Genomic DNA, 27961 nt, shown 5'->3' with positions numbered 1-27961 from the left:
ATTACATCATATGAAGGAGTTACTATTTTAAGTCAGAGTTAACACAAAAATCATGCTTAGTAAAAACTATCCCTAAGTTCCGTTAGTCACTCACTGCTCACAAAGTATAATATAGGGAGTTTGTGAATCCTACCCTATTATCTTTTTCTATGCTCAAAAAAGTGTCTGGAGGTTAACTTTGTCATTGGGTCACCTCCCTGGGCTCCTAGGTAGGTGCCCCACCTCAATCTGGAGTTTCTTAGCTCATACCAAGGGACTTTTGCCAAGGCTAAACTGGCACTAAGATCAGACCCTGTGCAATGGCATAGGAGACCTTAAATGCCTACAGATATTTTCAAGTGAATATGGAGATGGCTCTGAGTGTGTGTTTCATAAAAAACTCCTCTATGCAGTGTGATCTGCTCAGAAATTTTCCTGTGCCATTAAATACTTTCCTGTACTTTATTCATTTGTTTATGCTTTTTATTCCCTTTCAGGTTGCCTACAAAGCCAAAGGAGAGGAAGTTATTCACAAGTACAGTCTGCCAGCGGACCTGCCCCAGTTCATTCAGGCTAAAGTCAATGCCTACAATATCAGCGAGGTGTGCACGAGGGTTCAGTTGCTCACGGAGGGTTAAGCCTTTTCTGCATGTGGTCTGAGTTATCTTCAAATGACATTTTTCTTGCAGAATTTGTACAAAGCAGACTTGAAAGATTTGAGCAAGAAGGGATACGACCTGAGAATTGATGCGATTCCCATCAAAGCTGCCAAAGCAGCCAGGCAGGCAGCAAGTGATGTAAGTCCAGCTGGTGGTCTCCTGTGTGTAACCAGAAAATGTGGGCTGGTGGGCTTGTTACCCAAGTCACCACGTCTGGTGTCCCTGACTTGGAGCAAGCCAGGCTGAAACAATTCAGGAAGGAAAATTCTCTAAACAGATCTGAATTTTCTTGGGGGTAAGGATTTGTATAACCTTGAGTGATCTGTTCTAATCAAGCCCCCTAATTTTAAATTCTCTTCTATAATTCTGCACAAATTCATGTCATTCTTCTGATAGATATAAAGAAGTTACTTGCTATTTACATCATCATAACCTCCTGATGGTAAACTTTTATCTCAAAACTTGCTTAATTTCTATGAATTCTCTCTTTCCCATACCTCTTTTTACTTCTTTGCTTCTACAGACTGATGAATGGACTTCCAGTGCCAGAGCCCCTAATAGTCAGTCATTAGGTTTCATTAAAGTTAAGACTTGTTTTTCTTTTCTTATCTTACTTCAATCCAGATGGGAATTGAAGTCACTTCCTCTTTGAGATGTAAATAAAATGGCCTCAAGGCCTTTCCTGCTGCCCTGCCGGAAGTGGGATGCCTTCCCCACCATTGCTGCTTTGCCTGAGGCTTTACCTTTTCTGACCACCTCAGGCTCCTGATTTGCACAGGATGGTTTTGCTCTGGCTCAGCTGGGCTCTCCTTCCTTGGACTTATTCTTTCTCCTCTGCATGATCCAGAGATGGAACACAGCTGCTGCTGCTTAGTATCCTTCCAAATCCCAAGTACAACTTGACTGACTGACTGATGTGAAGTTAACACTGCCCCAATGTAAATACACTAAGATTGAATGATGGAAGTCCATGTCCTAAAAGCCCTGCTCCAGGATGTCTCACTGATCTCCTTTCTCTGTGGTGTTCCCTTCCAGGCACCCCATCCCAACATTCACACAAACTTTCCTTCATGTCTCTGCTTCTCAGCTTCCTGGGCTTCTTCCCAGGTCTCCTTAAGGAAGCTCAGTTCTCTCCACTTTATTATTCAGAGCCAATTAGTGTTGCACACTACTTGTTCTGGGTCTTCTTTTGAATATCCAAAGACTCATTAAAATTGTACTCAGATCAGATCAGATCAGTCCCTCAGTCGTGTCCGACTCTTTGCAACCCCATGAATTGCAGCACGCCAGGCCTCCCTGTCCATCACCAACTCCTGGAGTTCACTCAGACTCACGTCCATTGAGTCAGTGATGCCATCCAGCCATCTCATCCTCTGTCGTCCTCTTCTCCTCTTGCCCCCAATCCCTCCCAGCATCAGAGTCTTTTCCAATGAGTCAACTCTTCGCATGAGGTGACCTATTACTAGTAAAATTCTTCTACTACTGCTCCTAAAATAGCCAGGTATTTGGTTTTAGAAGCATAGTATAATTGGTGGAAATTGTGAAATATTTGGGCTTCCCTGGTGGTTCAGACAGTATAAGCCACCAGAGGAGTCCAAATATTTAAATTTTCATTTGTCTCTATCACTGTCGAAGTAGAAAAGAATTTGTTTTACTTTGTCACTGATGTGGATTATAGTAACACCCCCACCCCAACCTCTCTTGAGTGGCAGAAGCAACTACAGGCAACCAAATGGACTCTAACATTTTAATTTTACCAGGCTACATTGCAAATATATACAGGCCAATATCAAATTGTTTAGTTATGAAAATAATTTCTGGGGAGCTCAGTTGCTTCAAATCACGGTCTCAATTGTTCAGTAAAATCTTCCTAACTTAAAAAATATACCCACCTTTTTTTCCAATAGGTCCAATACAAAAAAGATTATGAAAAAGCCAAAGGGAAAATGGTTGGCTTCCAAAGTCTCCAAGATGATCCTAAACTGGTTCATTATATGAACGTGGCCAAAATACAGTCAGATCGGGAGTATAAAAAAGCCTATGAGAAGACAAAGACCAGACACAACACGCCCCATGATATGGTCAACATTGTGGCAGCTAAGAAAGCTCAAGATGTTGCCAGCAATGTCAACTATAAGCATTCACTCCATCACTACACCTACCTGCCTGATGCCATGGACCTGGAGTTGTCTAAAAACATGATGCACATACAGAGTGATGTAAGTGATGTTTATTCCATGAGACAGTCTCCCTCTAAGGTGGCAGCCTTGTGAGAGAACCCACTGCCTGGGGCACTCACTCCTCTCTTCCCCTTTTGCTGTAGAATGTCTATAAGGAAGACTACAACAACTGGATGAAAGGCATAGGCTGGATACCCATTGGCAGTCTGGAGGTAGAAAAAGTTAAAAAAGCAGGTGATGCCCTGAATGAAAAGAAGTACAGGCAACATCCAGATACCCTCAAATTTACCAGCATCGTGGACTCCCCAGTTATGGTCCAGGCAAAACAGAACACACAGCAAGTCAGTGATGTGAGTACAACAAAACCGAGCATGCAAGAGGATGGAGGGGCTTTAAAAAATCAGCTGGCCATTTTTATTCCCTGGACAAATTTGAAAATTTTATTCTGTTCCTTTTAGAATTATTATTTTATTTAAAAATAATAATTATAATTATTTTTACTTTGGATACTAACATTTTCTATTTTGCTTTTTTTTTTTTTTTTTTTTTTTAAAACATCTTCCATTTTTAACTGCCTTGAAATTCTGTTATTGAATAAATTTGACATAGTACAAAACATTCTATTCTTAAATCCCCACATCTTATTGTGGCAAATTCATCATAGTCCATTCTATATAAAGATTTCTGTATTTGCTTTTCCTATGTAAAATATTAATACAGTGAAATAATACACGAGTAGTTGATTTTGCACCTCAGAAATCATCATACACAATTACTAGACTTTACTTATGTCTTGGCGGAGATTAGTAAATTGTTTGCCTGCCTGTCCATGAACAATGTATATGCTCTGGCTAAAGATAGATCTAAAGGAAATTTTGGTGTATAGAAGAGTAATAAAGGGACATCAAAAGCACTCACTCAGTAATTCAATGAATGAATGTTTTTGAATACTTTGCACTGTATTATGTGCTGATGATACAAAGATGGATGAGAATGAGTAGGATGTAGGATAAAACAAATACAGGACAAGAGTATAAGACAGAAGCATGGATAGAAACAGCATCACCATATAGACATGTTACAGGAGAGGCAGTGCTAAGTAGGTACAAGGGGAGAGAGCAACTCCTTGCCAGAGCCTCTCTGGCAAATAAGAAATGCCACTTTCCTGACAAAATGAAAAACATGACTGTCAAGAACTAGTGAATGGAAGGACAGTGAAGGATGAAGAATCCAGGATTATAACCAATTATTGAAGGTCTTGCATGCTAATTTATAGTCTGGACTTCAGTGGGTAGGTAACAAGAAGTTCTGAAGATGTCTAATCCATGGAGTTCTATAATGAGATCTGTGTTTTAAAAGTAATTGGCAAAAATTGCCGAGGTTATATTGGAGAAGGGAAGGATTGGAGGCAAGGAGATGAATTAGAAAGCTGCTACAGAAATTCAACAGAAGCCTTATTTGGGCTTAACTCAGGCAATAGCTATGGGAAAGGAAATGTTTAGAGGGTGAAATTAATGGGATTCTCAGAATGAGTAGAGATGGTTTCTGAAGGCAGTGAGGAAGAAGTGAAGATAGCTCTTAGATTCCTGCAAGGAATTATTTTGTATTTGGGTGAGGATTCATTTAGATATTAGTCATTTCAGATTTTACTTCTGATACATGTACACCAGTTTCCATATGGTATTCCACGCTAAAGAAGTGGAGGTATATACAATAAATGATAATCAAGAGATGAAAAATCTTCTTGAGATTCTGATTCTGTTTTAGTTTTAGAAAGTAAGCAATTTTTTTTAATTATCAAGAGGAGGACACAGTACAATTCCTACGCCACACATTTTGATGTCTTTCAGACATCTTTAAAATGACAAAATAGGGCAAATTTGAAGTGGTAAGTTTTTGCATATGCTAGATTTATATGTAAGCACCTTTACATTATGAGAAAATTATTATGTGCCTTACTGGTATGATTTATAATAGAAAGTTTTTTAGCAATATTGACTCATTCTAGCTAACTTTTTCTAAGAATAAAAAACAAACGAACAAAACACAAGACTGTAAGAACTACTAACTCTACTAACAAAAAAATGACTTTTTTCTGGCTTTAGTGAATTGTTTTATCCATGTTATGATTTCACATTTGAACTCATTTTTTATTCATTTCTGTCAAGCAAAGATTTCCATTTTCTTGGGATTTTTTTCTCTCCAATACAGAGGCTGTTGTGTTTTCCTTAAGATATCAAGATCTTGAGTTTCTTAAAATAGGAAGATGCCTTTGATCATTTTAAACAATAGAAATAGTGGGAGATTATGCCAAGAAAAACTCCTTTAAGCATGTGATTAATATATTTTCTTTTTTGTACCATCCATAATGCATTTTATTTTTGTGACTATGTGTTGCAGATCTTATACAAAGCTAAAGGAGAAGATGTGAAACATAAATATACGATGAGTCCTGATCTTCCTCAATTTCTTCAGGCCAAGTGCAATGCTTACAATTTAAGTGACGTAAGTATGGTTTGTGATGGGGTGTGAAATCCAGACCTGATAATAAAATAACAGAGTTTTAGAGTATGACAAGGCCTTGACAATTTAGGTCAATTTTCTCTATAACCCTGTTAGATCATACCTCATAATGATTGTTCTGAACTTCCTGAGTCGGCCTTTTCAAGTGTGGTGGTGGTGGTGGTGGTTTAGTCGCTAAGTAGTGTCCAACTCTTGCGACCCCATGGACTATAGCCCACCAGGCTCCTCTGTCCATGGGATTTTCCAGGCCAGAATACTAGAGTGGGTTGCCATTTCTTTCTCCAGGGAATCTTCCCCACTCAGGGATTGAACCAGTGTCTCCTGAATTGTGGGCGAATTCTTTACTCCTGAGCCAGTGTGTACTAGGACAACTCTTAGGGGATACCCTTTTTCTTTGTTTAGACCTCAACCCCTATTCCTCTCATTTTCCTAGTTTTGCACATGGAGGAATTTTTTAATCCTCCAGAAAAATAAGGATAAATGATTTTTTTTTTTTTTAACCAATAACCCTAAAATTTTTCAAGCTAACTACAGGTCTTCCTAGGATCTTTCTTTCATAAGATGGAACAATTTCATTTTCTCCAGTTGGTCCTTACATACTGTGGTTTCTAGAACCTTGATTACTCTCCTCTGGATCCATTCCGGTTTCTCAGTATCCCTCTTCAATATGTGCCTAAACCAGATTTGGGTGAATAATTAGTACGGAGTCTAATAATTTTATACTGTATAAAGTAGGACATTTTGCTAAAGTGACTTTTTTTTAATTGAAATATAGTTGATTTACCATTAGTGTGACTTCTCAAAACAGTGTGTGCTATAGGAGATTCTTCTAGCTTCTCTCTGGGAAAGAACAAAACAATCCCAGCTGTTGAGGAATCACTGTGGCTAATTACTCCACAGCATGCTGACATCTTGTTCCTTTTCCATCCCAGGTGTGTTATAAACGGGACTGGCATGATTTAATAGCCAAGGGCACCAATGTGCTGGGTGATGCTATCCCCATCACTGCAGCCAAGGCATCGAGAAACATTGCCAGTGACGTGAGTAAAAACTCTGGGTGAAATCTTGGTGGATTGCATTTTTTAAAGATAATTAAATGGGTGCTTGTTAAAGTGATACCACATTGAAAACAATATGTTGAATTAATGACATTGAAATTCTCCACAAATACTGCTTTGAAAACCTGTCACTTTTTCAATAATTTGTGATTCTTTTCAGTTGACCCCACTTGGTACAGCTGTCATAAATCTGAAAGCAGCTTTCTCCTCTGATTCATAGCCCAAATTACTTTCCTTGACACATTTCCCTCACAGCTCTCATTTGTTTTCAAGGAGAACACCCTGACAAGACACTAACATATTAAATTCAGATGACTGTCTGCATTATAACTGTATTAAGAAGGTTGAGAAGATGTTAGATAAAATGGATAGATTTTATAAACCAAATGTAAAAAGCCCACTTTTCTAGAATATAATTTTGATTTATTTCATCTATAGTAGAATTGATATCCATTTCATCTGTAATAGAAAAAAAAATACACTTCTTCCTATCATTGAAAAACAAAATTTTCCAAAAGCATGCACACCCATAGATTTCACTGTCATGCCATGTTCCAGTGGCTACAGTTTCTTTTTTAACTTTTTATTTTGTATTGTGGTATAGCCGATTAACACACAGTGTTGTGATAGTTTCAGGTCAACAGTAAAGGGACTCAGCCATACATATACATGTATCTATTCTCCCCCAAACTTCAAAGAGGCTACAATTTTGGTTTGAGACAAGAAAAGAAAGGAGCCACATATACAGAACATGTAGAAGATAGGGTATAAGAATTCTACAGCCTTCCAGCTAGGGCTGGTACTGAAAATGTGTTCCTCAAAGGTTTGCCCATCACTATGAAATCTAGCTTAAGGAGAAGTGAAAGTCTAAAATATGACATTATCATTTCTCTTTTTAGCCCTTACATAGAACTTTTTCTAATATGTCTAGAAATCACTGGATAATCCTTTTGCCTGCTAGACTGTTGTTTATAAATCAGTGCTTAAATGGCAGGAGCAGAGCATCTTCAGAGTTTGGGTAGATTTGAATTCTCATACATAAAAATTGAGGGTTTGATCTATTACCTGGAGTATAACTTAATCTATACCCCATTGCCAACTTTAGCTGTGAGAGACCTCGGACAGCAGAGCTTTTGCAGTTAGGTTTTTACTGACGGGGAAGGGCTCAGTGGTTTCTCCTGTATTCTTCAGTTCCTCAATTCATCTGCAGTGCTTCAGCAGTGAGCTTGGAGAGTAGCTGCTGAGAAATGGGGTTGGCTGAAAGCCCAGCTACTTACCTGCCTATGCGGCACCCAAGTTGATGGCCACTTAAAAGAAGAGGGTTTTTTGTAAACCATGAGTATAACCATCTTTCATGTAGAGTTCTTTAGAGTTTCTTCTGCACCTGTTGTATACATATCACTGGGCCAATCAGAATAGAAAACAAAAGTATTTCTAGTATTCTGTGATGTGAACTAACATGTTGGATTAGGAAAATTCACATCCTTGGAAAACCAGGAGAGATTGGTCTTATATTTTGGAATGTGTCATGTTTATATTAAGTATGAAAACTCAGTGGGCTTTATATAAAGTTCAACATGCAAATCATCTATAGAATTCATAACAAAGAAAAACTGGTCCTGAATTTATCATGACACTCATTTATAACCTAGCACTGCTGGAAATAAATGCTTTCACTCTAAACTTTCTTAGGTTGGAGGGTGTTGGGTGGAGGTTGTTAGAATGCATTTCTTGTGTAGTCTTTCAGAAAGTGATAATATTCTTTGTGTGTGAATATACTTGCTGCACCCAATGTTCCCAGTGCTTAGGACTCTGCTAACCAAATTCTTCCTCTGCAGTATAAATACAAGGAAGCTTACGAGAAGGCAAAGGGAAAGCAAGTAGGTTTTAGAAGCCTCCAGGATGATCCCAAGCTGGTTCACTATATGAATGTGGCAAAGTTACAGTCTGATCGTGAATACAAGAAGAACTATGAAAACACCAAGACCAGCTACCATACCCCTGGGGACATGGTTAGCATCACTGCTGCAAAGATGGCCCAGGATGTTGCCACCAACGTCAACTACAAGCAGCCGATACATCATTACACATACCTACCTGATGCTCTGAGTCTTGAGCATATCAGGAATGTGAATCAAATTCAGAGTGATGTGAGTATGTATAGTATAGCAGACCTAGAGATGTTCGTAATAAATGGGCGATCATTTCTTCCTATTTTAGTTAGACTTTGCAATACAATAAGATATTTGAAAAATGCACTTTAAAATACACAATCATTGAAACAGTAAGAAAGGCGTGATAGGCAAGCTGTGTTTTACTAGCTTTCTGTGTTCTCATCACAATCATTGATATCTGTATTAACTTATGGATCAAATATAGCACCATATTCTAATAAGTGTGGAAGCCACCTTGGTTCTCAACAAGAGGGAATGGTTGCTCCTGGTGGGCCTGCTTCAATGGTGATATGTACTTTCTGACTTCAAGAAAGTTTTTTTGTTTGTTTTAACTCAAAGTCACACTCTCATATATGTGTCTCTATATAGCGAGTCATCTGTAGTGAACCAGGAAGGTTTTGTGATCGCAGCATGACTCATGGAGAGCTATATGAGGAAGGTGTTTAATATTCAGGGCATTTACTGCTGCAGGAGCCAGGTTTTTGTGAAAATTGTCCTTGGTAAAAGGAAGAAATGGTGTTCATTTATTGTTGCTCAATGAGAATGTCTCTCACACTGAGATAGAGGGGCCTAGGTGAACAGTGTGGGTGAAATGCAAAAGTTGTGGAGTTTTCAGTGAAATCAAAGGGAAAGCCCAATTTATGGTCAAAAGAGGCACATTTTTTAAGCAGTACCTATGGAAATATGTGTCCTGGATTCCCTCTTGGAATGTATAATGCACGCTTATGACAGAGCTGCTTTTTCTTATGATCAAATTCTGAGTAAGAAGCTCTGTGGCAGACAGCCAAGAGAGCCACTGCAGAAACAAGCATGCTGACAGGCTGCTCTTCCTTCCCCCTGGATAGAATTGCAGATTTCCGGAATGTCCCTTGAGTGTGCTCTAGGATATCTTCTCATCTGAGATTACTCTCTTACAGAATGTATATAAAGATGAGTACAACCACTTCTTCAAGGGCATGGGATGGATACCAATTGGTTCTCTGGAGGTTGAGAAGGTCAAAAAAGCAGGCGATGCATTAAATGAGAAAAAGTACAGACAGCACCCAGATACCATCAAGTTCACAAGTGTGCCTGATTCCATGGGCATGGTTTTGGCTCAGCACAACACAAAGCAGCTGAGTGATGTAAGTGGTTTCCCCTCAAATGGTTTTGTCTGTGAATAACCCCATGACCAGCTACTCCACCGTCCTTCTTAACTCAATCCGTGAGCGTGCATCTGTGTTAGTAAATCAGCTGCTTTCAGAGCTATATTCAAAGGGTTTTACCTTTGAAGCAACTTGAGACTTCAAGAAGAACAGGGAGGAGAGAAGGAAGATGTTCCAAGTTTGCTTTATTTTCCAAATGTGGAGAGTCTGTGTTGTTCATAAGCAGAGCCCAGATTATCGATGTGAAAAGAAATTATCACTATTATCATCTGTGACCTTGTCTGAATTGCAAACCCAAGATATTTATTGCTCTGAGTTGCAAGAGTTCTACCTAGGTAAATGAGAAGAAGGCTAATTAATATCTTAATCTTTTTGCCAAAAAAAAAAAAAAAGAAAACTATAGCCTGATATTCTGAGAGGCCTCTAGGGAGGGGTGAAGTAGTTTACTTTCAGAGTCATCTGGAGTTTCCTTTCTAAGCTATCTGGACCCTTTTTCTTAGTCAGAGGCTAATAACAATGCTGTGTTTCACCTCATTTGATAAGTTCAGAGTCATGTTATGATACCTCCACCAGAAAGAGAGTGGTAAGTAGAAAACAAAGGAGGGAAGAAATTATGTGTGTTTGGTCCCAGATATTTGAAGACGGGAAATACATTCTTTGGCTCGGATTTGAGGGTTAACTGTGGATTTTATTTCTCAGACCAGTTCCACATTACCACAGATGTTTCAAGATTAATTCAATTTTAGTGGCACTAAAGGGTGTAGATTCTTGCAACTTCTCTTGTACTGACAAAGTGTCATTTTTCCCTGTGTTTTTCCTGTTAGCTAGGAAAACCCTACACTCAGTTTATGAACTCCCTGTCCCAATAAATGCCATCAAATCTCCTTAGTTACTCAAGCTTGAAACCTGGCAGTCACCGCTGACGCCTCGCTGTGTGAACCACGCGTCCAGTGCATCTGCTGGGTTCCCGCCCCACTCTCTCAGCCATCCTGTTGCAGCACTTCCGTCTTTCAGGGCCACCAACCCTAGTTCTAGTCCCCATCTGTCTCATGTGGACAACTACAGTAATCCATTATCTGGACTCCCTGCCTGAGGTCCCACGTGACAACCAAAAAGACTATCTTAAAACGTGAATCATGTCCTTCTCATACTTAAAGCCTGTTAGTAACTTCTCCTCGAACTCAAAATCTAAACTTGTTAACTTGGTTGAAATGAAAAGGCCCTCAGCTCTGTGGCCCTGCCCTCCTCCTGTCTAATCCTTCTGGGACCCCCTCAGAGCCCTCTGTGACCTTCAGTCCCTCAAGCTGGCTGTGCCTTTCCAGACCCCGGACTCTGAATGCTCCTCTTCTGCCCAGACCCTTCCCCTTTCTTCATGTTTGAGTATCAGTGGTACCTTTCTAGAGAGCCTTTGATGTCCCCTTTTGTTTCTTTCCTGAAGTTATTTTATTTACACCACAAATTCTAGCTCCATCTTGCAGTTTGTTTTTTCTGTTTCCTCTCCAGGACTATAAACTCCAAGGTCAGCTTTTATTTATTTATTAAATAAACTTGAACACTTTAAACCAGGACCTACCACACTGCCAATTGCCCCACACCATTGTGCAATAAATATTGGTGGAATGAGTGAATGAATATGTCTGTCAACACTCTCTCTGCATGATAGAGTAGCTAAGTGCCTTGTAAATGGAAAAACACAAATGATAGTCTTCCTTTTTAAAAGAACATGTCCTAGATGAAACTTACATTATGTTAGCTAACACGGTTTGCATGCTGCCTCCTTGTTTTTAGTTGAACTACAAGGTGGAGGGAGAGAAAGTGAAGCACAAGTACACTATGGACCCCGATGTGCCCCAGTTTATTCAAGCCAAGGTCAATGCCTACAACATGAGTGATGTGAGTATTTGGCTGGGTGCCTGTCTTAGTATTGCATCAGGGGCCTCCCCTTTCCAGCTCTGTGTAATTCCAGCACTGAGAATTTTAGAGGAAGCCAACTGAGTGTGGGCCCTTGAGTCTGTTGGAGAAGATCATTGACAGGACAAGACTATCGGGTGATCCTGGAGCTGGACCTGGGCAATTGGAGGCTCCTTATCCCACTCCTATCCCACAGTGGGAGCCATTTTCAAGGACGCGGCCTTGAGAGACCAATGTGTGGTTGAGACCACTCGGGACTGAATCTAGTTGAGGCCTAAATAAACTAGTATGGCTCTGGTGGGCAGTTGCAAAGATTTGTTTGTCTTGTGACTGCCCAAAAACACTCACTAAGTTCCCTTGTTTATTAAACCTGTCACCTACCAAGCTGGAGAGTTTAGCCTGTTTCTTAAGTTTCTCCTTGCCCTCCCTGTATGGGGACAAATTTGCAAATCAATAGACTACAGATTGGATTCTTATCATAGAATATGAGGCTAGAGGTAGCATTCATTTCACTTAACGCAGACTTTTCCCAACTGTGGGCCATGATTCATTAGCTGTTAAATCAATCTAGTAGTCTGTGTTCCATTTTTTAAAAAGTGAAAGAAATTGGGACAAACAGATTGGAAAATCAGGAGTGCACAATCTGTAGTAATTGTAAGTATTGCTATCTCTGACTTTTGGCTGTTTGTTAAACTTCTAAAAATGCTCACCACAATTTTCTTTAGAAAGTCTTTTTTTGTATATGACTAGCATCTCTCTTGGATACTTAATTAGTGGTGATGTTTAAATGTACTATTATGAATTATTTCATTTTGCTTTTAAATCATATTGGTAAATTCTAATTTAAAGACATAATCAAACCTGGATAAAACCTGTTCATTTCTTAAAAGATGACTTAGTCATTCTTCCTAACATTTTAGACTCTATTTTATTGCCAAATAAACAATCTTTAAGTACTCATTTTTATGCTTTTGGTTTATTTAAAACTTTTTCCCTAGTTTTATAAGTAATATTTAAACATTAAGGTTAATTAAAGCAGGGTAATACTATGTCTGAATTTTTTATTTTACTATCCACATCTTTGTGTAAGTTTAAAATGCTTCATACAAAAATTACAAGAAAATAAAAGCATTACATGCTTATTATAGAAAAATTGAAAAGTATAGAAAATTATGGAAAAATTTGTATTGTTATCCCACATTCAAAGCATTACCTTTCCACTGATTTTTTATACAAACATATACATTTTTTTACAGCAGTTGAGATCATACTGTGTATATAGTTTACTGATATATTTTTTAAAAAGAATCTAATAGATCGTGAAAAGATGAACAAAGAGCCCTAACTCTGAATTTTTTAATAGTAAGGGATATATTATGACGATTTTGGCATCCTGTTTTTAATTACGTCAAATATTAAAATAATCTTTCCTTTTTTCCAAGTCTCATTATAAAGCAGATTGGAAGAAAACCCTTGCTAAGGGCTATGATTTGAGACCAGATGCCATTCCCATTGTTGCTGCAAAAAGTTCAAGGAATATTGCTAGCGATGTAAGTCTAATTTGAAAGTAGCAAGCTTTTTTTGTATTTTACAAATCTTTACATGGTGTATGAGGTTATATGAGCTATATTAGAAAGCAAATAAAGGTTGTAATATAAAAATATTTCCTAATATCTTATGTACCAATTTTTTATCTTGCTTCACTTAAAAATATTTAAAAGCTCAATTCAGTTACCAAGGATAGGACTTTTTAAACTCTGAAATACTTGAAATTCTCATTATTATTATTATTATTATGAATGTGAAAACCACTTTTTATTTGGATTTTGTTAAGAAAAAAACCTTGGTATACTGAAATATCACTAAATCAAAAAAGTCTCCCATTATTTTAAAAGAATACAATATTTTATAATTTCCATAAAGAAAAAAATCTGGTGACTTATGGAAAACCAGGAAGAATTATAGATTAAATGACAGTATTTTAGTTTTCTGTCATGAGTTTTATGCTTATTTACTTAATTTACTTTTTACAAATTAAGTTTTATTTTCTATATAAATTGATTTGATGCCTTGATATAGTCGAAACATATTCATTTGGAGTCTAGTATGCTGACTCAATGGACGTGAGTTTGAGTGAACTCCAGGAGTTGGTGATGAACGGAGGCCTGGCGTGCTGCAATTCATGGGGTTGCAAAGAATCGGACATGATTGAGTGACTGAACCGAACTGATGCTAGTTTTTATAATGTCTTTGCTGAAATTTACTCAGGATCATACAAATATGTGCTCAGTTGCTAAATTGTGTCCAACTCTTAGCAACCCCATGGACTGTAGCCCACCAGGTTCCTCTGTCCATGGGATTTCCCAGGCAAGAATACTGGAGTGGGTTGCTATTTCCTTCTCCAGAGGATCTTCCCAATCCAGGGATTGAACCCAGGTCTTCTGCATTGGGAGGCAGATTCTTTACCACTGAGCTACCTAGGAAACTTATTCACTGGAGTCTAGTATGCTAATTTTTATAATGTCTTTGCTGAAATTTACTCAGGATTATACAAATACTTACTTAGGTAATACAAATTAATCAAAGAAACATAGTAAAAACTATGTACACCAAATCCTTAATAAACTTTTTAGGAACCTTTGAGCATATTCAGAGAACCTACTTATGTCTAATCTAGATATAAGCTGTGATTTATTCCATTTTTAATTATCCCCAGAGTATATCCCAAGACCGTCCATTGGAAATATTTTGGTAGTTGTTTATTTAAAAATACTAAAAACTTAGATGTTACATAGATTCAGTTTGTCTATTGCTTAATCTGTGATATAAATTCAACTGAACACTTTCCTACAGTCGACCCTATCAAACTTCCATCTGCCCTTCTTTTTCATATAGTTCAAATATAAGGAGGCCTATGAGAAAACCAAAGGCAAACAAATTGGATTTCGCAGTCTTCAGGATGACCCTAAACTGGTTCACTTCATGAATGTAGCCAAAATGCAGTCAGATCGTGAGTACAAAAAGGGCTATGAAGCCAGCAAGACCAAGTATCACACACCTTTGGATATGCTCAGTGTGACAGCAGCCAAGAAATCTCAGGAGGTCGCCACCAACACCAATTATAAACAACCCTTCCACCACTACACCCTGCTGCCCGATGCCTTGAATGTGGAGCACTCCAGGAATGCGATGCAGATTCAGAGTGATGTACGTAGCATTCATCAGATTGTCAGCATAGAATGAGTTGGCCATGTCTACTGGTGGCTCACTCCATCCTAAACCTGGCTGGACTCACTGTAATTAGGGATCCTCTCCAGAATTGGGGATTTTAGGATTTTACTAACTTGAACTGTACATATGTAGTTTTATTTGGTTATTATATACATATTTTTAAACTTTGGATGTCAGACCCCAGTATATGATGTATTCTGTGAAAGACTAAGAGGTGCAAATGGATGCTATATAATAATCCTTCCAATGTAAAATTTTGTTAACTTTCCTGCAAGAAATTTAAATTTTTAAAGGGATTGGGTCAGGATTGTCTGTTCAAAACCACCATGAATACATTCACTTTTATAATTTCTTTTTCTGAAGAATGGTAGGGAATAAAATATGGGTTATTCTCCCCATCCCCCTATCCTTTTTTTTTTTTTTTAATGGGCAAATAATATGTCTAAAGAAACCCAAGCCTTGACTCTTTCTGCAATGAAATTTCCTTTTTCCTTGTAAAGAACCTGTACAAATCTGACTTCACCAACTGGATGAAAGGGATTGGCTGGTTGCCATTAGAGTCACTGGAGGTAGAGAAGGCAAAGAAAGCAGGAGAGATTCTCAGTGAAAAGAAGTACCGCCAGCACCCCGAGAAGCTGAAGTTCACATACGCCATGGACACAATGGAGCAAGCGCTAAACAAAAGTAACAAACTGATCATGGACAAGGTAAGAACTTACCTGCTGGTCTCAGCCTCAGAACTCCCGCAGTGCTCAAGCTATTGAACCAGCATCACCACTTTGACCTTCATCAGAGTTTTCATCTTTCTGATGATCATGGCCATGGTGGTGGGAGGGGGTAGTCTATAACCTCTCTTGTATCTAGAGAGCTCCAACTTATACTGACCCCAGGCTGACTGTCAACACCATGCTGAATGTGTGATGGAGCCACAAAACTCCATGTAGTGTGTGATTGGGGCAGGAAGGCATTTGTTTCAGTAGAAAGAGGGCTCCCATGTTTGATGGTTTTTTAAACTCATGTGCTCAGTCTCATCAGCCCTTCTTGATGTTTGCTTCATTTTGCAATGTCAAATTGACCCTCTTCTGCCCTGGAACTGTGGGTCTCTCCCTCACATTGTGATAGCATGTTGCAGATTAGTCCTGCTGTATAGTCATATGTGGCCTTTCTTGTTGCAGAGGCTCTACACTGAGAAATGGAACAAAGACAAGACCACTATTCATGTCATGCCTGATACTCCAGACATTTTACTGTCCAGAGTAAACCAGATCACCATGAGTGATGTAAGTAGGTGAACACCAGAAACAAAAATGAGGGGCGGGGAGGCTGAAGGAAGCCAGTATTTGTGGAATATCTGTCTCCCACATGCCAACCACTTTAAAATCAGGATCCCCGTTCTAACCTGACTAACAAGATGCTGGCATTTTTCTACCTCATCACTTAGAAACTGTACAAAGCTGGCTGGGAAGAAGAAAAGAAGAAAGGATATGATCTGAGGCCTGATGCCATCTCAATAAAGGCTGCAAGAGCCTCCAGAGACATTGCCAGTGATGTAAGTGATTCCTCTGGGCTTTATTTAGTATAAAGGAAAAAAGCAAATGAGCCAAGCTTGTGTGTATGCAGGAGCTGCAGTCAGCTCTGTTCAGTGTTGGTGGGACCCCCATCCTTTGTAACACACAAAACACATCCCTTCACCCAGCCCTGCTGCTGCTGCGGCTAAGTCGCTTCAGTCGTGTCCGACTCTGTGCGACCCCATAGACAGCAGCCCACCAGGCTCCCCCATGCCTGGGATTCTCCAGGCAAGAACACTGGAGTGGGTTGCCATTTCCTTCTCCAATGCATGAAAGTGAAAAGTGAAACTGAAGTCACTCAGTTATGTCCGATTCTTGGCAACCCCATGGACTGCAGCACACCAGGCTCCTCCATCCATGGGATTTTCCAGACAAGAGTACTGGAGTGGGGTGCCATTGCCTTCTCCGTCACCCAGCCCAAGGACCCTCTAATCATGTGTTCATTATTTAATGTAAAAGGTAACAAGGTCTTGTTAAAATAATTAAATTGTGCTATGTGCTGTTGCTTCAGTTGTGTCCAACTCTTTGAGACCCCATGGACTATGGCCCTTCAGGCTCCCCTGTTCATGGGATTCTCCAGGCAAGAATACTGGAGTGGGTTGCCATGCCCTCCTCCAGGGGATCTTCCTGACCCAGGGATCGAACCTGCATCTCTTTTATCTGCTGCATTGGCAAGCAGGTTCTTTACCCCTAGTGCCACTTGGGAAGCCCCAAAATAATTCAACTGTTAGTGGGCAATTCTAAGCAAACACTGGGATACGAGCTATACATTTTGCCCAGAAGATTCATTACCAGGCTCTTTCCTGATTGTAGAGAAATGGTGCCTGCAGCCTTTTCCATTGGTTACACAGCTGAGTGGGAAAAGCCTCTTTCTAAGTCTCCCTAAAGCAACTTATTTACACCTCTCTTTGATTAACTCTGAGATGATTCTTTCCCTCATGGACTCAATTCTGGTAAGAAATTTGAAGTAAAGTAGTTTGCTCCCTGGCCCATCCCCAGCAAATCTTCCTTTTCTAAGTTTAGAGTAGCCCTAAACCCATGACTAAGCTAATGGCATCTAGTGAACTATATTTTGTTCTGTTTCCTTCACTATCTCACGTCCATGTTCCTTTTCCATCCACAGTACAAGTACAAGCAAGCCTATGAACAAGCCAAAGGGAGACAAATTGGCTTCCGGAGCCTCGAGGACGACCCCAAGTTGGTGCACTTCATGCAGGTGGCCAAGATGCAGTCAGACCGGGAGTACAAGAAGGCGTATGAGAAATCCAAGACATCCTTCCACACCCCGGTGGACATGCTCAGTGTGGTGGCTGCCAAGAAGTCTCAGGAGGTGGCCACCAATGCCAACTACAGGAACGTGATCCATACCTACAACATGCTTCCTGACGCCATGAGCTTGGAATTGGCCAAAAACATGATGCAAATTCAAAGTGATGTATGTGACAGCCACGTTTGCAGAGCACTTACTTTGAGATAATAGGCAAATCATGAAAGACTCTAAGTAACGACATTTTGAAAATCCAAAAAGAAATTCATATGTAATTTCCCAATAAGATGTTTCATGTTTTACCTTAGACTGAATTTTTTTAAACGCAAAGGAATGAATCTGATCTATTATTGTTGTAAGCATTGCTGGATGTTAGATTCAGGAATAGCAAATGAAATTTGGTTTCAGAAAGGATTTGTTGAAGGAAATACATCTAGCTGAGAAAGCTGGCAGTTTTTGTGGCTTCCATACTTTTTATGGTTCCTGATTAAGGAAGAAGTGAAGCAAAAAGTCAGATAACTTGAGAGCTACTGCCCCTCATTCCCAAACAGCTTTCATTTCTGACTTTGTAATTGCCTGTCTTACTTACTGATGAAATAGGAGATGATGGCTGAAACAGCTATTAGGATAAATGCGAGGAAGGTACAAAGGGTGGAAAACCAAGAATTCAGCTACAGAGGCCCTTGGGTGGCTGGGAGAAATTAAATTATGAACCAAAGGCAGGCCACACCAAGCCCATATTTCTCTTTAGAAATGTAGAAGCTGAGCTATAGATGGAGGGGTACATAAATATCCGAGTGAAAGCAACCATGGTACAGTTATAGAGGGAAATGTCAAAACAGAGGAGGGAAGCAATGAAATTTGCACAAAGTACTGGTGAGGTTTTCTGGCATACCTGAAGCAGTTTAACTGTGGTGGCTGCTCAAAGGCTTATAGCTAAAGATAGGAATGGGGTCCCCTGAGTCATCTATTAGCCAAGGGGACTTGGAGGTTTTTGTACGAGAATTAGTCCAGCATGGTCACTTTTCTTGAGATAGTAGTCACATGGTAGAGTGATCTATTTGGTATTTCTTAGCATTTTTTTCTTTATGAAGGTATTGAGAGAAACAAATCACAAAGATACTACTGCTTGTTTTAAATTTCTCATGCAAAGAAATGTGAAAAAGAAATTTAGGGATATAAGTAGTTGAAGTTGAATAAACTATTGGTTGAAAACTGAAGGGGAACTTACGGAATATTAAATACCTGCTCATGATTCTAGGAAGCTGTGATTTCTTCTCATCCTCAAACTTTTCCTCTTTTGTAGAATCAGTACAAAGCTGACTATGCTGATTTCATGAAAGGCATTGGATGGCTCCCTCTGGGCTCCCTGGAGGCTGAGAAAAACAAGAAAGCCATGGAAATTATCAGTGAAAAGAAGTATCGCCAGCATCCAGACACTTTGAAGTATTCCACCTTGATGGACTCGATGAACATGGTTTTGGCCAAGAATAATGCAAAAATTATGAATGAAGTAAGTCTTTCAATAATGTAGTGTTTGACAGGAATCAGAAATAAGCCAGGAATATCTTACATTTAACCTACAGGTTTTGATAATAGTTTTATAGCATCATAGTTAATGTTTCCTCTAAAAAAGGGTCTTATAGTTAAAGAAAAAGATACAAATTAGTCCTAATAAAGTGCCCTCTTCAAATGTTTAATGAACCACCCTACCCAGTAGACGTAAGTATAGACTTTTTCCATGCATATCTTGAGAATGAGTCCCACTTGTTTAAGGTGAAGTTGAGTAGAAGTTCATGATGCTGACTCAGTAGATTGCGGGGCTGTGTGTCGCAGCCCACCCCTCTTCCTTGCTCTTTGCTGGAATAAAGGAAAACTCCTAGATTACATGGCTGTAGCAGCATTTCTGAGCTAGAAACTTCTCTAGCCAATCCTAAGAGCAATTGCTTTGCACCACTAGTTCCTTGGATCAGTAATGATTCCAGTCTTTAGAAAAGTCTCACTGTAGTTTGACATTATTAGCGATTGGTTGATTTCATGACCAACAATCAAACAAGCACATCACCCTGTTTTGTTTTTACCCTCTTTCCTTGAACACCTGTTTTCAAGTTGCAGATAACAGAATAATTACAGCAGCATTGGTTATATTGTGCAGATCACAACTAGAAATGCCACTGAGTAACCAAAAAGGGGAAAAATAATTTGGACCTAACATGATACAGTTGCAGAAAGTGATGTAGAAAGAGCTGTATTATCCTAAGTCTCCGAGTAAATCCTCTGGAATCTTCTGAGAGAGAAATTTATCAAGAAGATCAGCCTCTTTGAAAGGGACTTGTCAGCACAAGGCACAAATCTCAGTGTCCCTTTTGAGATATAGAATTTAAACTATCACAAACATACATTTATTTTTTAAACACTTTTTCATTTTTCCAATGTTAATGATTATCATTTTAGACTACTGATGCCAAGATGAGAATCATAGAAATAGCAAATGCGCTATAGCACTAAGAAGTATCTTGGTGATCATCAGGTCGAATCCCTTTGTTGCAGGGTTGAGGAAAGTGTGGCCCAGAGAGGCAAGGCACCTCCTTTAGAGACACAGAGCAGGTGAATCACCTGGTCTAGACTAGAGCCAGAACTCTGAGGAATAAGTATTGCTCTTTCCACTAGAATTGCACTGTCTAATACTATAGTCACTAGCCACATGTGATGACAAATCTAAGTCAATTAAATAATAATGATTCAGTTCTACATTTACATTAGTTACATTTCAAGTGATTGATAGCCCTGTGTGGCTAGGAGCTGTCGTGTTGGTTGACACAGACATTTTCATCACTGCATAGTTCTGATTGGTTCTGCTGGTCTTGAACAGAGATCAGAAAATTACTGCTTTCTTAACTAAAGTTTCATTGTAACACAGCCACAGCTCTTCATTTGCATATTGTCTGTGGCCACTTTTGCAGTGCAATAGCAGAACTGAGTAGTATATAGCAGAGATTCTGTGACTCGCAAAACCTAACATTATTTACTATTTGACTCTTGACATTTATCAACCCCTGATCTAGGAGAAAACTCTAGAAGATTTGTTTTTATTTTTTAAGTCAATCCTGGCTAAAACAAAGAGCAAACATTTTTCACCTACAAGATTTCCAAAAATTAAAAACTTGTGTGATATACAGTATTGGAAAGAAAGTTAATGTAAACTAGTTTTGCGAGTGTTAATTAAAATTAAAATTCATCCACCCAATACCCTTCAGAAGGCCTCGTGTAAGTGCAAAGATATACATACATACATATATCTGTTAGTATTTTTTGCAGGTTAGGGTCTCCAAAAGGAGATGCTGAGATGGAATTTGGAGTACAGGGCATTTTTTGGGGATCAGTACCCGTGGGAGGCAGACATGGCAAGAGGGGTCCAACTGGGATGCTGGCCTTACAAAGCCTAGGTCAGTGCCACAGAGGACTCTTGAGTGGATACAGCCTGTCAGGAGTGTCCTGCGCTGGGTAAAATGGCCAGGACTTTGTACCTGGACTCTGAAGATCCCTGAATGTGGCCACCAGGGAGATGTGCTCTTGAGTGAGGCAGCAAAACCCTGAAGCAGGTGACAATTTGGAGGCTGTCTGCAAACAGTTGGGGCACCAAGTCCTTCTTTGAATGGGTATCTGGGTGGTACATCTCCAGATCACTGCAAAGATTATGGCATCATTGCTTACTATAGAAGGAAATGAAAACAACAAATTAAATGTCTATCAATGGAGAACTGGTTAAATCAATTAGGTGATACCTCTTCATGGAATACCATGCAGCTCTTTAAATGAATGAAGTTAATTATTTTGAGACAGCTAAAAGATGTCTATCATATAATATTAAGTAAAAAAGCAAGATGTAGAATAATGTATATGACTTCATTTATATTTCAAAAGGACTTTATGTGGACTTTAATATGCCTAGAAAATTCTAAGATGGAAATGCTATATCCAGGCTGTAAAATAGGAAGATGGGACATTTTACTTTCCATTTTACATCCTCTCTACTATCTTGTTTGAGGACATTTTTCTTTTAAACTTTTAAAAAATAAGAGTGAGCTAACAAAAATATATAAAATATTGATATTTGTGTAAAATAATATGTATGTATGGGGCTTCCCTGATAGCTCAGTTGGTAAAGAATCTGCCTGCTGTGCAGGAGACCCTGGTTTGATTCCTGGGTCAGGAAGATCCTCTGGAGAAGGGATAGGCTACCCACTCCAGTATTCTTGGGCTTCCCTTGTCGCTCAGATGGTAAAGAATCCACATGCTTTGTGGGTCCCTTGGTTGATTTGGTCCCTGGGTTGGGAAGATCCCCTGGAGAAGGGAAAGGCTACCTAACTCCAGTATTCTGGCCTAGAGAATTCCATGGACCATATGGTCTATGGGGTCACAGAGAGTCGGACATAACTGAGTGACTGTCACTTTCAATGTGTATGTACTAAATTATTTAAAAAATTTTAAATATTAACTTCCATTGATTTCTTTTTCTTTCTTTTTTTTTTTTTTAACTTTCCAGCACCTCTACAAACAAGCATGGGAGGCTGACAAGACCAAAGTCCATATCATGCCTGATATCCCCCAGATTATTCTGGCAAAGGCAAATGCAATTAATATCAGTGATGTAAGTAAGATTCTCCCCTGTTGTCATCTTTCTTTCTTACCCATTTGAACTAGTAAAAACAAAGTAACAGATTAATGTTTTAATTTTGAGAGTGAATGTTTTGAAAATGAGCGGGAATCCACAAATGAGCATCTTTCTCTTTCTCATCTTGCTTTGATAAGAATAGGAATAGGCCTATTGATGGGCCTTGGGTCCAGCAGTTAGGAATTCGAAGGGAGTTGGATTTTGTTCTAGGGGTAGTTACTTTTTATCAAACTAGGAGAATTAAAGAGAATGGCTTTAGAGCCCAGGATAAGAGATAAAGAGTGAATCCCAGGACTTTCTTAGAGAGTCCTTCTACCAAGCTTTTGGAATGTTTCTAAAGAGGGAGTATTGGGAAAAGTTAAATGGAGAGGGAAGAACATTTTGAAGAATTTAGGTCAAGCCCCATAAGGAATGTGCAACACGTACTGTTGCACATTCTGCATAGGGGTTTTATTTCACCTCCTTTCTCATCCTAACCAGTTGCTAGGAAACCCTCAAATCCTACCAGGTGTTTTTTCTTTTGTTTGTTTGAATTACATAGGGATTTGGGATAGTTGACTTCTTTTTGGATTGTAGAATCCATACAATTATATACATTAAAATGTCCATTGCAAAACAGTGAACGTATTTTGATGTAAGAGCACGGCTTATTTGTTTTCTTCTCTTGACTCTTATTTGACAAAATGCATCAATAAATATAGTGGACTTTCACATTTCTAACTTCAGTGCCAGTTTAGTCTTTGAAAATAAATTAAGATTTTCCTATTTAGAAGAAAACTGTTTCCTTTGCTTCTCTTTCCAGAAACTCTACAAACTTTCTTTGGAAGAGGCTAAAAAGAAAGGCTATGATCTCAGAACTGATGCAATTCCTATCAAAGCTGCCAAGGCCTCAAGAGATATTGCAAGTGATGTACGTCTAAGGAAAGCAGTCACCTGACTGGGGGTTTCTTTTCTACCAAAATAATAAGGGCTGAGTTCTAAAAACACTGAATGAGTAAAACATGAGAGGAAAAAAAAAAAAAGCATGCCTGCTAACAGTAGCCCCATTATGTTCTATGAACATGTCTTAACCTTGCTCTCGTGTTTTTTTGGATATTTCAAAAAAATAGAATGCCAGTCACATTATGACCACCTAGATGTCAGCTCCCTGACTCATGAGATCTGGGTGAATTTACTTTGGTCTCCCTCACCGAGACCGTGGCCTGTAGAAATCCAAAGCCATTCACTAAGTCTTTAATGAAGACTCGAGTTATCCTTGCCTACTGCCTCTTAGACTGTCTTCCTAACAGGATGTCTCAGAAAGGGCTGTGCTGGGGGTGCTGATCTTTTGTTCTCATGATAGCTGATTATCAAATAATTAGGAATTTTGCAAGCCCATTGTTAAACTATTGACCGCTTGATAACAGCTGTGATGGGAGTGTTTACACCAGAGAAATTGGCAAACATTATAAATTGGGGCTTTCCCCCAACCCCAGAGAGCTGGTGTGCTTATCTACCATTGCCATAACACGTCATCTCAATGAGACTCACTTCTTTCATTTGTTTGTTTCAATAAGAAATCCACTCACAGTGAACATTAATGATTTGGGGGAAGTGGGAGGAGTGCATTCAGAGCGCTCTTTCCTTAGCCATCCCCCAGGCATACTGTCTCTTTGCTCCACCTTCTCTGCTCTTCATCTTTTCTTCCTCTCCATCCCTACCCTACTCCTTCGTTGTCCCAAGAACTCCATATTCTTCTCCCTCTATTGTGCTGGAGTCATTTGGCTCTCCCAAATTGTAACCCCTAACTTGCACACCTGAACCCACAAGAGATGGGCTGAATATGAAGCTTTCCGTGTATCAGGATCTCCCCACTATAGAGGGAAGGTGGTGATAAATAGCAAAATTTCTTCCCCATTACACCAGTATGGAGAATCCGGAAAAGAACTCCACAAATATAAAGCTACCCTGAAAGTATACTGTGTGTCTCATAACTAAGCCTATTATCAGTGTAAGACTGGCTGGATGATTTCTTGGGGCAACATTAAACTGCTTGGAGCAATCTGCTTTTTTTCTTTTATTGTTTGCTGTACTCTTATTACCTACTACAGGTCCCTTTTAACAACAGCATAAAAGCAGAAATCAGTGTGGTGTATCATCAAAAGATCAAGGTTCTAATCCTTAGGGACCTTAGCAAGTCATTCATCCCTCTGGGTCTCAGTTTACTCATCTATAAAATGGGGGCAGTAAGAATAACTTGCCGTCTACCTCACAATATATAGTTGTATCAGGTTACATAAATAAATGTGAAAAACGTATTCTCTGAACTACAGAATTCTATACAAGTATCATTTTTTATGAAATAGCAGAACATTGACACTAGAATGATATCTGGTCAAGGGAATTGCTCTGAATAAATATTAACATTTTCTTCACAGTATAAATACAAACACAGTTATGAAAAGGAGAGGGGGAAGATGGTTGGTTTCCGCAGTCTTGAGGATGATCCCAAATTAGTTCATTCCATGCAAGTGGCCAAAATGCAATCTGACCGGGAGTACAAGAAAAACTATGAGAAGACCAAGACCAGCTACCACACCCCTGCCGACATGCTCAGTGTCACGGCCGCCAAGGATGCCCAAGCCAATATCACCAATACCAACTACAAGCACCTGATTCACAAGTATATTCTCCTCCCTGATGCCATGAACATCCAGCTGTCCAAGAATATGAATCGCATACAGAGTGATGTAAGTGATCTTCTTTCTGGGTGATGATTGTGTTCCTAGCATGAGAAGGGAGATTACAGGCTCCTATGCCACATTCTTGTGTCTGAATTGATAAAGTAAATGTGCTTCCTCTGTTTATAGAATGAATATAAGCAGGACTACAATGAATGGTACAAAGGGCTTGGCTGGAGTCCAGCTGGTTCCCTAGAAGTGGAAAAGGCCAAGAAAGCAACTGAATATGCCAGTGACCAGAAATACCGCCAGCATCCTAGCAACTTCCAGTTTACAAAGCTGAATGACTCCATGGACATGGTGCTTGCTAAGCAGAATGCCCATACCATGAACAAGGTAAACTGAACAGCCAAGCTTCCCCGCAGCTCCCAGCCAGGCGGGGCTAACAGCCCCTGGTTCTTGTTTGGGAAATTTTAATTTGGACTCATCACTTCTATGCAGTGGCAAACAGTACCAGCACACTCCCCTACACCATTTTTTTCTGCTCCTTACCTCTTATTTTTATTTCCCTTGCCCTTCTAATTGAGTTAGAAATAATTCTTTCTTTTAAATTATTTTTTAAGTCTGATTTTATTTTTGGTGTCTTTCCTGAATTATATATTACTTTAGTTACTACATTAATTTGACCTAATTCAAATTGAGTGCATTCAAATGTCTTGTTATTTTTTTTAATTTCTTGTTTGACCTAAAAAGTTATTCCAATTTTAAATGTATTTTTTTTAACTTTCTAGTATTTATACACCGTTGATTGGAACAAAGATAAAACGAAGATTCACGTGATGCCAGATACGCCAGATATTTTACAAGCCAAACAAAATCAAACCATGTACAGTCAGGTAAAATATGTAATTAAACATATTAAATGATGTCATGGTATATAATTGATGTAAATTCTGAAGCTATGGAAATGAATGCGTCAAAGTGGTTAATAGAGGGATGTTGCAGTTCATGGTGGTTAGAAGCAAGTGAACGGCTGTGATTATATATTCATTCCATGGAGGTAGCTACTGTGCCTCTTTTGTTTATCTCAGTACTAATTGTGTTTGGCACAGTGTAGAAAATCAATAAATCTCAAGTTATTGAAAGAAAAATGCACCAAATAGACCTGGTATGAGCTTTGACTTTCCCATTTATGAGTTGTGTAATACTGGGTTTAAGCCTTAGTTTGTTCATTCCCAAAACTGGTACCTTTAAAGTGCCTATGACATTGAATTGCTATGAGCACCAAATGGGGAATTCCATGCACAGCTCTCATCACAGCTCCTGGCACACAGTAAGCACTGGATGGCCTTCAGTTGTGTTTATTACTGTCCAGTTTAAACATACGTGCATCAATTCAATGAATTTGAGTCAAAAAGATGAACTTATTCTTTGCACCTTACAAAAGGCATTTTGTTTTCTATTACTTTTATCATTTAGATAATTAAAATTTTGTTACCTGACCTTTTTAAAATCAATTACTTTAATACCTATATTCAAATTAGTAGGCCTAGACTGTACTTAATGGTAGAGGAAATCTACCTAACATACCTGATATGAACACATTGTGTCTGAATGAAAAAAGCCGTACTCAACTATACTATTAATGCCAAGGTAGTGGGGAGCGAGTCTCAGAGGCAAAAAAAAAAAAAAAGTCGAAGCCAGATCACTTGATGCTAAGTCATTGCTCTGTTAAACAGCTTATATTCTTTTTTATCCATATCTTTAGAGATAAGATAGATGATGTTAGAATCTGATGTCCACTCTTTAGGTAAACTTCTGTTCAATAATCCTTTGTGGTTTTAATATACACTGAATAATGGTAAATATTTTCTTTAATTTTCAGAAACTCTATAAACTTGGATGGGAAGAAGCTTTGAAAAAAGGCTATGATCTCCCAGTTGATGCAATTTCTGTGCAGGCAGCCAAAGCTTCCAGAGACATCGTTAGTGATGTAAGTATTTTTTGACTTATGTGAGGATATATTGATGTCTGAATCTAGTACTTTAATGAGCTGGTAATGATTTTTACAGATAGTCCTCACCTTTCAAAATGTAATGCAATCTCCTTCATCTTCTCCTACCCTCTTCACTTATCCCAATCCACTCTTCTTTCTCACTGATTGAATATCAAAAAAGGGGCTTCCTGAGTAGAGACTGAGCCAGAGAACCTATAAGACACATTACACTAAGTCGTGATGCTTCTACACATTACAAAAGAACCAAAAACTTTGTTTTCCCGCTTGCCTGCAAATAATTTTCCTATTTGTCTATTTTAGACAAACTCAAAGTGCCAGACAATACGTAACCTCAACAACCTGATGATTTTTCTTTGCACATATTTAAAACTCACTGTCAGTTCTTTTTATTTAGGCCATCCTTGCTTTTACATAATTCTAATAAATTGGCTCAGGGTGTAGAAAATACAGGAAGTGGCAGGAATTTAGATATAAGATACAGAGGACTTAACTTTCCCCTGAATATCTGGTTGAAAGACCATAAAACAAAGACATTTGCTCTTCAAGGCAACTTTTTTTTTTTTCTGACTGCATGCAGCTTGTGGACTCTTAGTTCTCCCACCAGGGATTGAGCCCCGGCCATGGCAATGATAGCTCCAGGTCCTAACCACTGGCCTGCCAGGGAACCGCCAAGGCAACTTCTAATTATGATTGGAAAGGGTAGTAAATTTGGTGAAAAACTGGATACAGTTCCTATTGGTCAATTAAATTTTTATAAATATTCAATTTAGAGATTCTGCAAACTCAAACATATCACTTTGTTAACCCCAAAAATTAAACACCAAAAATTTGAAGAATTTCAGCTATAGAGAATAAATTACCAGAATTTTGTCCCAGCGTCTTAATCAAAATCTTTAAATCAAAGCAAAACAAGG

General features: G+C 38.9%; 1 protein-coding gene across 1 annotated transcript in view; it reads left to right on the top strand.

Annotated features, from left to right (window-relative positions):
* The window catches only part of NEB (nebulin), a 220916-nt gene that overhangs the window by 44414 nt on the left and 148541 nt on the right, over positions 1–27961 (top strand). The window contains 22 exon segments of the mRNA XM_070390326.1: positions 477–581; positions 669–776; positions 2546–2857; positions 2962–3168; positions 5219–5323; positions 6274–6381; positions 8238–8549; positions 9491–9697; positions 11507–11611; positions 13072–13179; positions 14525–14836; positions 15361–15567; positions 16036–16140; positions 16302–16409; positions 17552–17863; positions 19002–19208; positions 22242–22346; positions 23173–23280; positions 24788–25099; positions 25220–25426; positions 25822–25926; positions 26916–27023. Of these exon segments, the coding sequence (XP_070246427.1) occupies positions 477–581; positions 669–776; positions 2546–2857; positions 2962–3168; positions 5219–5323; positions 6274–6381; positions 8238–8549; positions 9491–9697; positions 11507–11611; positions 13072–13179; positions 14525–14836; positions 15361–15567; positions 16036–16140; positions 16302–16409; positions 17552–17863; positions 19002–19208; positions 22242–22346; positions 23173–23280; positions 24788–25099; positions 25220–25426; positions 25822–25926; positions 26916–27023 (3873 nt within the window).

This window comes from Bos mutus, chromosome 2 (assembly GCF_027580195.1).
Source record: "Bos mutus isolate GX-2022 chromosome 2, NWIPB_WYAK_1.1, whole genome shotgun sequence".
NCBI classification, from domain to species: domain Eukaryota; kingdom Metazoa; phylum Chordata; class Mammalia; order Artiodactyla; family Bovidae; genus Bos; species Bos mutus.
Note: the sequence above shows the minus strand (reverse complement) of the source record. Positions and strands in the feature narration are given on the sequence as shown.